Here is a 13,199-nt window from a genome sequence, read left to right on the forward strand (position 1 = left end):
GAAGGTTATTCCTGTTTATTTTGTCCGTAATGAGAAGCTGGGTAAACAACGAAAATATTTTTCTTAAAAGCTCAGGTTTACTCAGAAACATTGGCTCTTCATCTCACACCCAAACAACTCAGACGAGTTCCCCATTGCAGACCTGCATTCTCTCAGCATTCTTCCCAGGCAGAATCCATCATAAATATGCCAAGTTAATATACAGACGACAGAATTACTGTTTACACCATGCAAACCATCATATCTTTCAGTGATGGGATCCTTGACACACAAACCCCTTTTACCCTCTGTGATCTCTTTTTTATCCACTTTAACAGACTTCTGAGACTGAAGCCAATCAATGTTTGTCTATAGTGTAACTCGGGTGAAGATCCCCAAGATACCAGGCAAAAAATTACATTAATAGCCAAAAAATCAGCAAAAAGGGTGCATTAGTTTTCAAGTCAATAGCTCCCCAGTGAACGATCTGCTCCCAAGATTGATCAGTGGCACTGAAGGAGGAGGCAGTGCAGCGTGAAACTATCCAGAGAAAAACCTTCGTATGTCTGCACCCTCTCCAAGACCCCACGCACAACTAACTTTTGGGTCTTGGTCAGTTCCGCTCTCTTTATGGGGATTATCGGGAGAGACCTTGCAGAGGCACAGGCTATAAGGAGAAGGGATGTCACCCTTCCTCTGTTCAAATTCCTGAAAAAACAGTGACAGCAGCAGGCAGGAAAGGAAGGAGAGAACAAGAAGCAAGATGTCTCTATGGGAGCATTAAAACAAACACAGAAGTATGTGCCCATCCTCACGATCGACAGAGAGCATGCACAGTGAGGCAAGAAGTCTCTGCCTGACCGGCGCCCAGGACTGATCCTTTCCGACACCCCTAACTGAACCAGAGCAAGCCACCCTCCTCACCGAGAGCTGGGAAGACACCAACCTCCCTTCCACTCTAGAGCATCACAGTGCCAATAAGGACTGCCAGCTGTCAAACTGAAGGCAGTCAAACTCGGTTGCTAAATTTAAGCAACCACACAACAGGACATAACTGACCAAAGCAGCATGACAGCCCTTTAGATCCGCTTAAATCTCCACAGGCACGAAAAACCTCAGCAGATCTTCCCAGCATGAAACTATGCCAGAAGTGCAAAAAAACCCCGGCTCTCCTCAGCGAGCACATCCGGAAAGACCCTGGCATGGGCTGGACACACATCCTCCTGGCGGCTGCCCACAGAGGGGCTCATGTTGCTTCCCACCCGGCAAATACATACCGAGACTCACCACCCACAAGCTACAACTCAGCTTCAAAATCCTATTAAGGTTGCTAAGTGACAATAAAGTAGCACGATCTCACACCGTTTGCAAACCCTGAACGTTTAAAGGCAAGGAAATTAATTGTCCAGATCATCATAAATCTCACACCGCCCATCTAATAAACAAACAAATTATCATCAAGTATAAAACCTTGCTGAATTCATTACAAAAACGTTAACTCTCCCAGGAGTACAACTCAGGTTTTTTGTTATCGTGTTTTCAGTATCTAAGCGGTGAAATATTCCTGAATAGGAACATTAGTCAAATGAAAAACTTAGCTGGGGGAAAAAAAAAAAAATTGCTCTTTCTTCCTAATTGTGCAATATATCAGGGTAATTCCTACATGGTAAAAGTTTTATAAGTCAACTATGTTCTGACTTCATGTACAAAATTTTTATGGCCTACATCCAACAAGCACTTACGCATCGGCTTAATTTTAAGAAGTAATTAATCATATAAAAGTGTACAGGACAACTGAAGTGTTTCAGTACGTGCTTAAATGTTTTACTAGAATAAATCTCTTATTTTAAATAGCATCTAATGCAGTGGTCTTATTTTAGCATATCAAATAATATTTATTTGGGGTCAGTGTTAATCTTGTTTGCTGTGATAAATGCAATGTTTACATTAGAAAAGAATGAGGTTTCTTTCTATTACGATGCGGACAATCTACGTTACGGATGCCCCCAAAGCCAGGCTTTTTTTTTTTTTCTCTCTTTTTTTTCCTTTTTTTTTTTCCCCACAGCTAGCAAATTGAGAGTTGTGGCTTGAACTTAGCATAATAGAGCTATGGTTACCACACTATTATTTAGTAGCCTGTTCTTAGGTTTTTAAAAGAAGATTTTGGAGAACACAACTGACTTTTTGGAGGCAGGAGGGGAAAGGATAAAACAGTAATATCAGGCTGCAGCAAATACAAAGGTGAAAGAAAGAGTTCTCTCTCTTCATAAAAGACAAAGTCCAAGTACTAAAGTATCAAACTGAAAAAAAATGAACAAAGCTAGCCATGTTGTCCATAACTTCATAACATCACATGCAGCTACGCTACGAATAACTATAAAGATTCTCAAAAACTTAATGGCCAACCAGAACAAAATATTGGTCTCATGGTTCCTCTGCAAGTGAGCTACTTAACTACTTGCACAAGACACTGAACTATGTCTTAATCATCCCTATCAAAGGAAAACATCCAAAACATCAGAATGACAACAGAAGCATTCTTTTATACCCAAAACTCTGTGTTCTAAGCTTCAATGAATACGCACACAAACACAAATTACCTTCTTGCTGTGCTTAGATTTTGAAGTCTCCAGACAATACATGTTGTTCTATAGATCCCTTACCAGAAACATGAATGGTCAAAGAAAATTAGAGTAACATTCTTTAAAAAAAAAAACAAAAAAAAAACAAAAAAAAACCAAAAAAAACCCACAAACATTAGCCTTTTGGAGCTTTCCAGAGCAAGAACATTAGTCTAAGCTGCCTTTCATTATCTTCAGTTAGTCAAGAGGATTCAACACTTCCCTTCAGATAAAGGCTTTTTCATAGACATACTATTCTTTTGATCACTACCTCAACTACAAAAATCACTGTAATTCTATGTATTCTGCTACAGATACCCAAAATAACTTCACTAGTCCAGCTAGTTATATAACTATATATAATATAGTTATATATACACTATATATATATATACAGTAGTTATACAGCAGTCATACAGCACTCTTGTATATTGAATTCTGATGTAACTGCTGGAAACAATTCAAAATGTCCACAAATTATCTGTACAGCCTGACACAGAGAAAGACCCAGGTACAGAATAGCCCTTTCTTGAGCTCTGGCATGGCTGTTACATGTCTTCATGACTGTATGCATGAAGTACACAAGACATCTCAGAAAGGGATTCCCAGTTGTCATTTATTCTTGAATTAGTCTCTTCTTGTGCTGCTTAAAACACAGAAATTCTCTCTGAACTACACAATAAGCTCAATGTGTTTCACCTGATCTTTTTGGCAGAAGAGCATTCCCCACCTCCTTGGAATAAAACAGTCAAAAACTCTTATATTAAAGATGAAAGTGTGATTAACTTTTTTCACACTCACAGCTCACCAGCTGGCTGGGGGGAGAAAAAAGAAGTATAATTCATGCTATTTTTCAATAGTATTAAACATCTACAGATTCTAGAAAGAAAAGAAGAAAAAAGACTACCAAAAGCAATGTTTTCTTTGACGACCTGCTTGCAAATATCTACTAAAAAACATTACACGTTCCGCCTTTCTCATACTTAGCAATTTAAGCTTTGCCAATACATGCATCACTAAAATGCCTTAGCAGATTTCATTTTGGTTTTATACAAACATGTGTTAGAATTTGGAGTGGTAATGGCCACTGGGCCTTAAATAGTGTAACTCTTTCCATTCTAACCCTGCTCGCTTCTACATAGTGTGTTCAGTCATTTTTAACTTCCCCAAACTATCATATCTTTGGCTGAAGTTTTCCATTAGTGGACTTTTTTTTGAAAGCTTATGCAAAGATACAGCAAGTATGACAAGCAACAAATACTGTACACCATTTCATGCTAAAAACTGTTTTGCTTCATCCAGGCATACTCTAGAACTGGACAGTATGTATACAAAACTTTAAAAATATTGTTCTGTGCCTAAGTATGTGTGTCTCCATGTATCAGGAACATACACTGATGAACTCGTTCTCCATATTTCACTTGAAAAGTAGGTTGAAGTCCCCAGCATGTGGAGAGGGAATCAAATCTGCCAGATTTTAAAATGGTTGTTAAAAAAAAAAAAAAATGGGTGAAAATTTTACTAAGGATGGATATACAGTACAACTAATTTAATTGCAGAGTGAAAATGATAAAAAATACAAATCATGCCGACAGATACCCTACAGCACCCTTCAGACTATTCTGTGGACACTGCCAGATGCCAAGAACTTGAGGATGATTTCTATGCACTTGGTCACTTCTGCCCCATGCTGTGTAAACACAACGATAAAAGTTTAGTGATGCTCTACGTGTTACTGCATTTGCTGACTATATTGCAGATTACAAGGCATTTTGAAACTATGCAGATTCAGACAATCTTCATGCACATAAAAGATCCCCATTAGGGTTAACTTTGCTACCATGGCATTTTCCTAACAACTTCTGGTGCATAAAGATCATGCTGCCTTAACCAGAAAGGAATCAACCACTGTTTAGCTGAGTAAATCGGAGCTATCAAAGCTAGACAAAGCAGATCACATTGCAGAGAACTATTTTCATGACATTTAATGACAGTATCAACCACAGCACTTTACATTTAGGTGAATTAACAAGCTATGGTAATCAGAGAGAAATGTATACCAGAAACAAACAGGAAGTGACTACTGGGACTTGGCACTGTCAAATGTCAGCATATGGAAGAGGTTAGAAACTTTCTGAAGGCTCAGTTCCTAAATGGCTGGTATTCTCCACTAAGGCCAATAAAAACACAGTGGGGAATTTAATTAATTTACTTTTATTACTCCATAATGATTTAAGATCTCTAAAAAATATATTAAGACCTCAGATAAGATAATTCTTGTAGCAAGCCTTGCCATTTAACTAAACAACACTGTATCATCTTCACTAATTCTAACACACTCATGTTTCTGAACATCTCCCACATTGCATCAATTTCATTATTAACAAAAACCACTGGGGTTGAAGGAGAGGAAGAAAGCATTTTCACAGATACATTACAAGTGTATTTATCTCACTCAATGCACCGAATTGTCTTGCATTTCCTGATTTATACTTTCTGCTCCAGAAAGTCTGCTTCATCCAAAAATAAACACAGGCCAGATACCCAGTCATAGATTTGAGAGCAAAACACGTATCCAGCAGAGCTTTCCCATTAACTGCACATGGGCCCATTAAAGTAGGAAGCCAGGTCAGCGAGGAAAGTGCAATTCTTCATATCCACTTTTTAGCAGAGAGTACTCAAGACAAGAGTAGGAACTACAACTGTGCTCATCTGTCTCCCAAGTACCCAGGGACTATTTCATTTATTAATCTTGCACTCATCCCTAAATGAGCAGAATTCAAAAAGTGCCAGCTCTAGTTTGAACCTTCCCTTCTTGACAGGTTCCAGCTATAAAGAACTGAAGCAGGACCATCTTTTTAAGGAATGTACTTTGCACTACAGGGATTAACTTTAAAGTAACTACAAGCCAGCTGCCGACAGGCAGAGTTTTCGGTCTGCAGCCCCAAGAACTGAAGTCATCCGTTTCATTTAAGGAAGGCACCAACGCTGCCTGTCTTAACCAGCATCTTTAAAAGCTAAGAAACAAAGTTTAACGCAGATGCACGGAGAACTTTCCACAACTTTAATCTTCAGTATAACACTGTTTGTACAACATCACATACACTGCTTCAAAACCGTCTGACTACAGTTTTCCAAAGTCCTCATGAAAACAAAATGTGTATTCCAAAAACAGGGTTTTTTACCAAGCCAGTTTTTATGTACCAAATATTCAGGTCTCCCAGAGTAGGGGAAATGGTGGGTAGACATCACAAAGTCAAGAATCTCCAATGCTCTCCATTGGGGATTTCAGCTCAAAACGGCTTGAACTTCACAAGGTACCCAACACCTGGTTATTCCCTTGCATTTCCTCCAGGGAACACATACAAGCTCCACAGCTGCAACAGCTTCCAGGATGAGGTTTAAAGATGCTGGCTTTAATCTCTACAAAAGTGCTAATTAGCTTTGATCCCAACTCGCCTAAAGACACCTACAGCTACAGTGTTGCTCCGTAATTAAGTATAGGGCTTGAGCAAACAGTTCCAAGGTACAAACAAGGTCTTGGCCCAAAGAATAGGTTAGTCCTCTGCACCACAACTTGATCTCCCCTCCTCAGGTTTGCAGACACCAAAACACGTTGATCTGCAAGTTTTCTGTTTAGGGAAAGTCGTAATAGCCATATTTTGACAAAGACATGCCTTTGAAGCATTCTAAAAATGTGAAGAATACATATGCATGAACTAAAAATATACCCATAATATAAGTTACATAAATGTCCAGCCCTATCACCCATCCGTTTCTCATAACTATTTACTGTAAAAGTGAAGTAGTTCCACTGAAAACAAGTGAGCAGTTTGCAGAGGAAGTTGCTATTCAATGTGGGCAAGCTAAGCTAAAACCGGACAACAGACTCCTAAGTAAAACTATGAGCATATGATTAGCATATCACAAACAAGCAGTGAACTTCAGTGTAATTATATCTGCCAATATAGTATTCTTCCATTTTTATTCTTTCCTTTTCACCCCCATCTGCCCTCAGCCAAATAAGTAATTGTTTTTATTGAGGAAGAAGAGGCCAAAGCTTAAAAACTCCCTTTGAACACTACAGGTGTTAGAAATCTTTACTTATGTTTGTGCTAGCAAAAGGGATTTGCTTTTCTACGTGCATCTGCTAAATCTTATTATACACACGTTAAAAAAAAAAATATCCACTCCTGAATGATTCTATCTGCACAGTACCACCATATGGTAGCTTTCACAAATGATCAACTGTACCAAAACATCTAAAAATAACATCTTCCTTAAGTAAAATAAAAGCAATTACCAGCAGACACTTTTGGGTATATTTCTGAGCTAAGGAATCAATACCACGTTGCTGAAATGCTTCAAGTAAGTATATAAGCAACCTCCGGAGAAAAACAGCACAGCATTAAACAGGCTGCAAGCATCAATGATAAATGTAATATACATGTTTCGGGTTCTTGCAAAAGTCTATTCTTAGCTGTAAGACAAACCCAATGCATCTAATTAAAACCTTAGCTTACAAACACATTCACCAAGTAAGTGAAGCTTAACAAATCTAATTTGAATGAAAGGGACTAGCTGGGTAAAAGAGCAGCTCCCTGATGTTCCTTGCTCTAGTGGTTTCATGTAACCACTGATCACCAACTACTACAACAGCAAACATACAACACCCTTAAACTAAATGGGAGTTGTCTGTCTAAATATATCTACTTTTAAATAATGCATCATGAGTTATAAAATAAAGTGCTACTGAATTATTTAACATGGATCTCATCTTTAACAAAGATATATCACATTTAATTAAATGGAAAGAAAGATGTTTATATTCTGGGTTGCATATTATTGTAAATTGCAACCAGTACAGCAACATGTTATGACACCAATTATGTCAAAAGTCAGTTTCTCACGTACATATGTATGTATGATTCACATAAATAGAATTGAGACAAAAACTAAGATAAGCAAAAGCATCACTTGTAGACTTGTCCTGGAGTTCAGGAGATTCACAGCCCTCAGATACAGAACATCCCACCAACCAGTAACAGTTGGTTAGAATTGGCTGGGATCTCATGCTCACAAACCTGTTTCAACAATGTTCATAATCCACGTTTTCCTTATGCAAGTGTCAACCTCTATGACTGCAAACCCTCCAAATACACTTAACACTACAGCTAATAAAGCAGCGTGTTCTGTCACTTTCAAAACATTCTGAAGACAGCCACACAGAAGTGGTGTTAAAGCTGAAAGTTTGTGTAGGACTGTGTTTTCAACACGATGCAATCATTGCATATTATTTACTGTAGTAACATTTCAGCCAGGCCTAACATCTGCAAAGGCAAGATTAACATTTAGCAGTAAAATGGGATGACATGCTGCGCTTAGGAGGTTTCAGGAAAAAACCTGCTTTCCACCTTGCCTAATGGGACAACACTGCTGTTCAGCAACCCATGCTTTCTCTTTAAAGGTGGCTGCCTTTTGAATGCAGCGTGTGAAACAAAAGCTCCAGGGAAGAAGAGCACCAATCTGGCATGACTCCACAAACAGCTCCTTAACTAACTTTAATGGGTGCTCTGCAAAGGAGGCACCACCACATGACCTACCGTGTACAAATCAAAACGTGAGTGTGATCCCCCTGGGCCTGCCTGAGGTCCCTTTGCCCCTCAAACCAGATGCTTACAGCAAAACCCCTGAAGCTGGTATCACTGCACCTGTGTGGGTTCTGCGCAGACCCCAGCACTGAGCACAGACTGCGCTTCACAGAACGTCGTGGGATCCTTCTGCACAGAAGGTAAGTGAGGTCTCATTATTTTTGTACTTCTAAATGTGTGCTTGTTGAAGTTCGTTTTACAGGACAGGAGATAAAAAAAAAAAAAAAAAAAAAAAGGTGATGCAAATACACCATGCATCCAAGAGTTAATTCCACCAGGACGCCCGAGCCAGCACCAAACCTGCGTTAACCTGAAAGTTTGACAGCTGCTCCACGCATCCAGCCCCACGAGCGAGGCCGTGTCTAACTTCGCTCCCGGCCCGCGAGGCGCCCTTCAAACTGGAACCCGCGCCTCCCCGCTCGGCGGCACCGCCGCTCCCGCACGGGCGCCCGCGGTGCCACCCCGGCCCCTGCCCGCCGCTCCGCCCGGGTACGGCCCCCGCCGCCGGGACTCGCGGGGCGCGGGGGGTGAGGAAGGGCTGGCTGAAGAAGCCCACCCGCGCTGTGGGGAGGCAGGGTGGGATCCCCGCGGCAGCCGTGCCCGCCGCCGAGGAAGAGGAGCCGGAGAGAGGCTGCCCGCCGCTTCCCCCACACCCAGGACGCCAGGCGGGGCAGGGCGGCTGCCGGGGCAGGCGGCTTCCCCTCCGGCCCCGCGGAGCCCCGCCGCCCCGGGGGGCTCTTCCTGCCAGCCGGGGACAGATGTGGACGCAACAGCTGGACGGGGAGGAGGGGAGAGGGAAGGAAGGAAGAGGCACAGCTGCCTCAACACCCACACACCCCCCCGCCGCTGCTCCCGGGGATGCGGGCGGGATGCAGCGGCCGCCCCCGGCTCCGGGCTGGCCCCGCTCCGGGCCGGAGACGGGGAAACTTGCCCCGCAGGCAGCGGGGCTCGGCGGCTCCCGCCCCCCTCACCTTGCTGCGGATCTGGCCCGAGGTGGACACTTTCCGGATGAGTTTCTGGGGGCCCTCGTGCTCCCCTTCGCTGTCCGACGACTCGTCCGCCGGCCCCGCCGCCGCCGCCGGGGGCTGGGGCTGCTGCGGGACCCCGGCGCCGCTCATCCCCGACTCGGCCCCAGCCATCTTCCCGGACTCCTGCCGAGAGAGAGCACACGAGCCCGGCTCAGCCAGGGCAGCCGCTGCCGCTCCCCTCCCCGGGGAGGAGGAGGAGGAGGCGGCGCGGGAGGGTGGAGAAAGAGGCGGCGCGGGGGGGAGGGGACGGAGGCGGCGGGGACGGCGCCGGGCGCTGGCGGAGCGGAGCGGGCCGCCCGGCCGCCATCTTCCGCCGCCCTTTCTGGCAGGGAAGGGCGGCGCGGCCGCCCCGCACCGGGGCCGGCGGCCGCCGCTCGCCGCTCGCAGGGGGCCGGGGCACCGCCACCCGCCGGCGGGCGGAGCCGGGGCGGACGGGCCCGGCCCCCTGCGCCCTCCGCCGCCGGGGAGCGGCCGCCGGCTCCAGGGGGCGCCGAGCGGCCGCGCAGGTGAGCGCCGGGGCGAGCGGCCCGCCGCCCCCCGCACCTGCCCGCGCCTCCCCGGACGCCCTCCGTGAGCGGAGCCCCGCGGGGCGGGGCGCGGCACCCTCGGCCGCACGGGGCCGCGGCGGGGGGCGCGCACCCGGGGGGGGGGGCGGTGGCGGGCGGCCGGGCCGCACAGGCTTCGGGCGGGCACGGCGAGGCGGCACGGCGGCCAGCGCTGCCTCGCACGGCGGGGGCTGAGTGTCGCCGCCCCTCGGAGCACGGGCGTCCCTCGGCCCCGGGCGGGCAGCACCCGGCGCAGCGCGGTCCGTGCCTGCGCCCGCCGCCGGCCCCCGCGCGTCCCTCGGCCTCGAAGCGCCGGGCGGCTTTGACGAGCGCGTACGTGGCTTTCCCGTTGTTTTCTCCAGTTACTTTAAGTCCCTCAGTATTCTCCTGGCTTTCGGCTTTGTGGAAGAGGAGCCTTGGTTTCTGGGGAGAGCAAGGGTCGGTTTTTCCGTTTCAATCCGGATCTGGCGGCTCCCGCGGTCTGGAAATGTCACCACACGCTCCGAATCGCGGGGCTTCCACGCTGCGGTGGCGTGTGTGTAGCCAGTGCTCAAAATAAGCATTTTTATCACAGCAGTGCTAAATAAAACACGCAACTCCTAGCTGCGTGGACCCGATTAAACATAAGTAAGCCATCAATACCTGTGGCTTCTATATTCCCATAATTCTATTTGTATTTCTAGAAAGGGAACTGACATCTCTTAATATGCTAATGTAATGCCGCAGTACCTAAATGCAAAGCAGTTAGTGAGAAACCAAACCAAGCCCATAGCATACCACCTATCCTATAGCACAGGCACCTTGCCACAATCTTAATTTCACCTAATCCACAGGATCCCATTTTTCACTGGGATTTACAGCAGGGGAAACCGAAGTATTTCCATGAAGCCTTGCAGGACTTGTGCTTTAGTTTGGTGTTACTGCCCCAGGTACTTCAAGTGTGCTTCTACTACCCTCCTCCATGTATGATGACTTCTATTAAGTTATATATTTTAAATTGCCAAAAGTTGCATTTAAAAAGTCAAAAATTCTAGGAAGTTATATTCTAAAGGAATTTTGGATCATATTGCCTACATTCCCTATTAGAATAATAATAGGGCCTAAACCCTGCCATTAATACCATATCTCAAAATAGATTTAAGTTCTCGTACAGTCCCTTTTCCTTACAAGCTAATTGTGAAACTAAGGGATGATTCTTATCTGTCTCGCTCTTCACCTGTGAGGGAGTTCTCATTTTTAAAAAACACGGGATCAAACTTGGGCAAGCACAAGTATGCACTGCTCTCAGTGAATTAATTTAGGGCACAGCTAGGAAGAAAGATAGGTTAAGAGCAATCTTTATGGATACTTGTGGTCTTTCCACCTTCTTCTTTCCTCTTTCTTCCCCACCTGAATTTCAGGACTAGCACATTACACCAGAATGTGTTTCACTGCAAGTCCTTGAGTCTTCTGAATGTAAATTACAACTGAGCATTGCAAGAGGACAAGAAGACAGTTTTCAAACGAACACTAATGTGTATTACATGTAATTGTGGCTGTGATTTGAGGAATGCTTAGTGCTAACAGAACACCAGCAAGACTGACTAACTCCATTTAACTCGAATTAAACAGCGCTAGCTGAACAACACTAGTCACTGTTAGATTTGTTCCCAAACTAGAAAAACAACAAAATACCAGTGCATGTGACTGCTATGTATTTGTATCACAGGGCTAGGACCCTGTGCGAAGTTACACGCAAAACTGTTTACAAGAAGACATCTCACCCACGGAGAATACCTTTCCAAATTCAGTTGAAAAAGAAGGATGAGACAGTGAGGGGGAAAGGCACACACAGAGGGCTTTATAATCTGATAAACTCGGGGGAGATCATGAAGTTGACCCCAAATTTTCACCTTGGAGTGTTTGGGTTTTTTTTAATAAAACATCATCCGGTTGCTTGTTCCTTTACATATTTAGGCCTCGATCCTAAAGACAGTAGGTGGTTAAAGTGTATTTCCAAAAACAGCCTTCCACAGAAGTTTTGGAAGAATAAACACACAGCAGCAGTATCTTCCAGAGCAAGACACTAATCTGGTTTCTTTTCAAACTGCTTTCACAATTGGTTATGCTGCAAGCTAATTTAAAAACTTGTCTTGAATTTTATAAAACATTGACCTGTTTAGCAATGGATATAAATACTTTTTTTCATCATTATTAGATGGAAAAATAGAAACAAGTTAATAATTTAGGTTTTAAATAGGACAGGTCCTGTGACAGCCAGTGGATACTGCAATGCCAGCAGGGGAGCTGGAGATCTCCTTAGGTATCTGTAATTTGAAACTGCATCAGATTTCCTTTGCTAGATTTCATCTCAAATACATAAAAGCTGATAAAAGACTATCTGTAGGTGAAATGGGCAATAAACAAAATTCTTCAACTTCCATTCACTTTCAGAGCTTAACTATCAACCCTAGCTTCTGCACACTTTCTGCACCATGCAGAGGGCATCTTGTGTCCTCGCGTGGGCTGCCCTGTTGTGATCTTTCTCCCTCCTGACTGCCCAAACACAAAAACTGGGTTACAAGGAGAGAATGCACCAGCCTTTCACTTCCAAGCAAGTCTCTTTCATCATATCTTGACAAATTTCAGGGTGCTGGGGAGGGGGGGGGGAAAGCACTAGGAACGTTCTCTCGGGACACTTAATATGAGGATTTTAGTAGTAATAACCTATATCTGAAAATGATAGAAAATGTCCTGCGAGTACAGTTCAATGTTTCCACAGAGTGTGTAGTGGTTCAGTGAATTACAGGCTCTACCACCTGTGGTCACCTAACATTTAGAGGTTTCTTTAAAACAGGAGAAACCAATGAAACGTTAAGCATTGTTGAGAGTACCCGAGCTATTCATTTATGTTCACATAGGTTGTTTCTACAAACATAAATGTTGTCCATGCACGAAGACAGTTTTAAAAATCTCAGCGTTTCCACTTGCTTTTCTTTTCAGAAACATTAATAGATAATCAGGGTACAGTTCCAGCCTTTACCCAGGTAAAGCTGCCTAAGATAGCCATGAAACTTCACCTCAGTAAGGACTGCCAACTTGGCTTCCATCCCTTCATCTCACAGCTAAAATTCTCCCAACTGATCGATGTCAGACTCAATATGAGAAATACCGAATAGCACATTTCAGCCCAGTGAACACAGCTGTGAATACCACAGTACAAATGGTACCTCTACACTTCTGCGATTCAGGCTCTTGAAGAATATGGGGCTATATGTAGCCATTAAAACCACATACAATGTTTGCATGCACTATGTCTTTCATTTAACATACTCAGTTTCAAGCTTCTTAGTAATTGCCTTACATTTCCTGACTGAAGCAAGAGAAAACTGTTGG

At 44.4% G+C, this 13,199-nt stretch overlaps 1 protein-coding gene across 7 annotated transcripts in view; it reads right to left on the bottom strand.

The window, feature by feature from the left end:
- DGKH (diacylglycerol kinase eta) overlaps positions 1 to 13,199 on the bottom strand; it is a 192,514-nt gene that overhangs the window by 157,097 nt on the left and 22,218 nt on the right. For 3 of the 7 annotated variants that reach the window (XM_080376826.1, XM_080376825.1, XM_080376824.1), the window contains one exon: positions 9,223 to 9,402. In XM_080376826.1, coding sequence (XP_080232952.1) covers positions 9,223 to 9,402 — 180 coding nt within the window. Of the gene's footprint in view, positions 1 to 9,222; positions 10,187 to 13,199 lie in introns of those variants that run through there. The other 4 variants (XM_080376828.1, XM_080376827.1, XM_080376823.1 and 1 more) reach the window with 2 other exon arrangements.

Source organism: Falco punctatus (genome assembly GCF_963210335.1).
Source record: "Falco punctatus genome assembly, chromosome: 2".
Lineage (NCBI taxonomy): Eukaryota > Metazoa > Chordata > Aves > Falconiformes > Falconidae > Falco > Falco punctatus.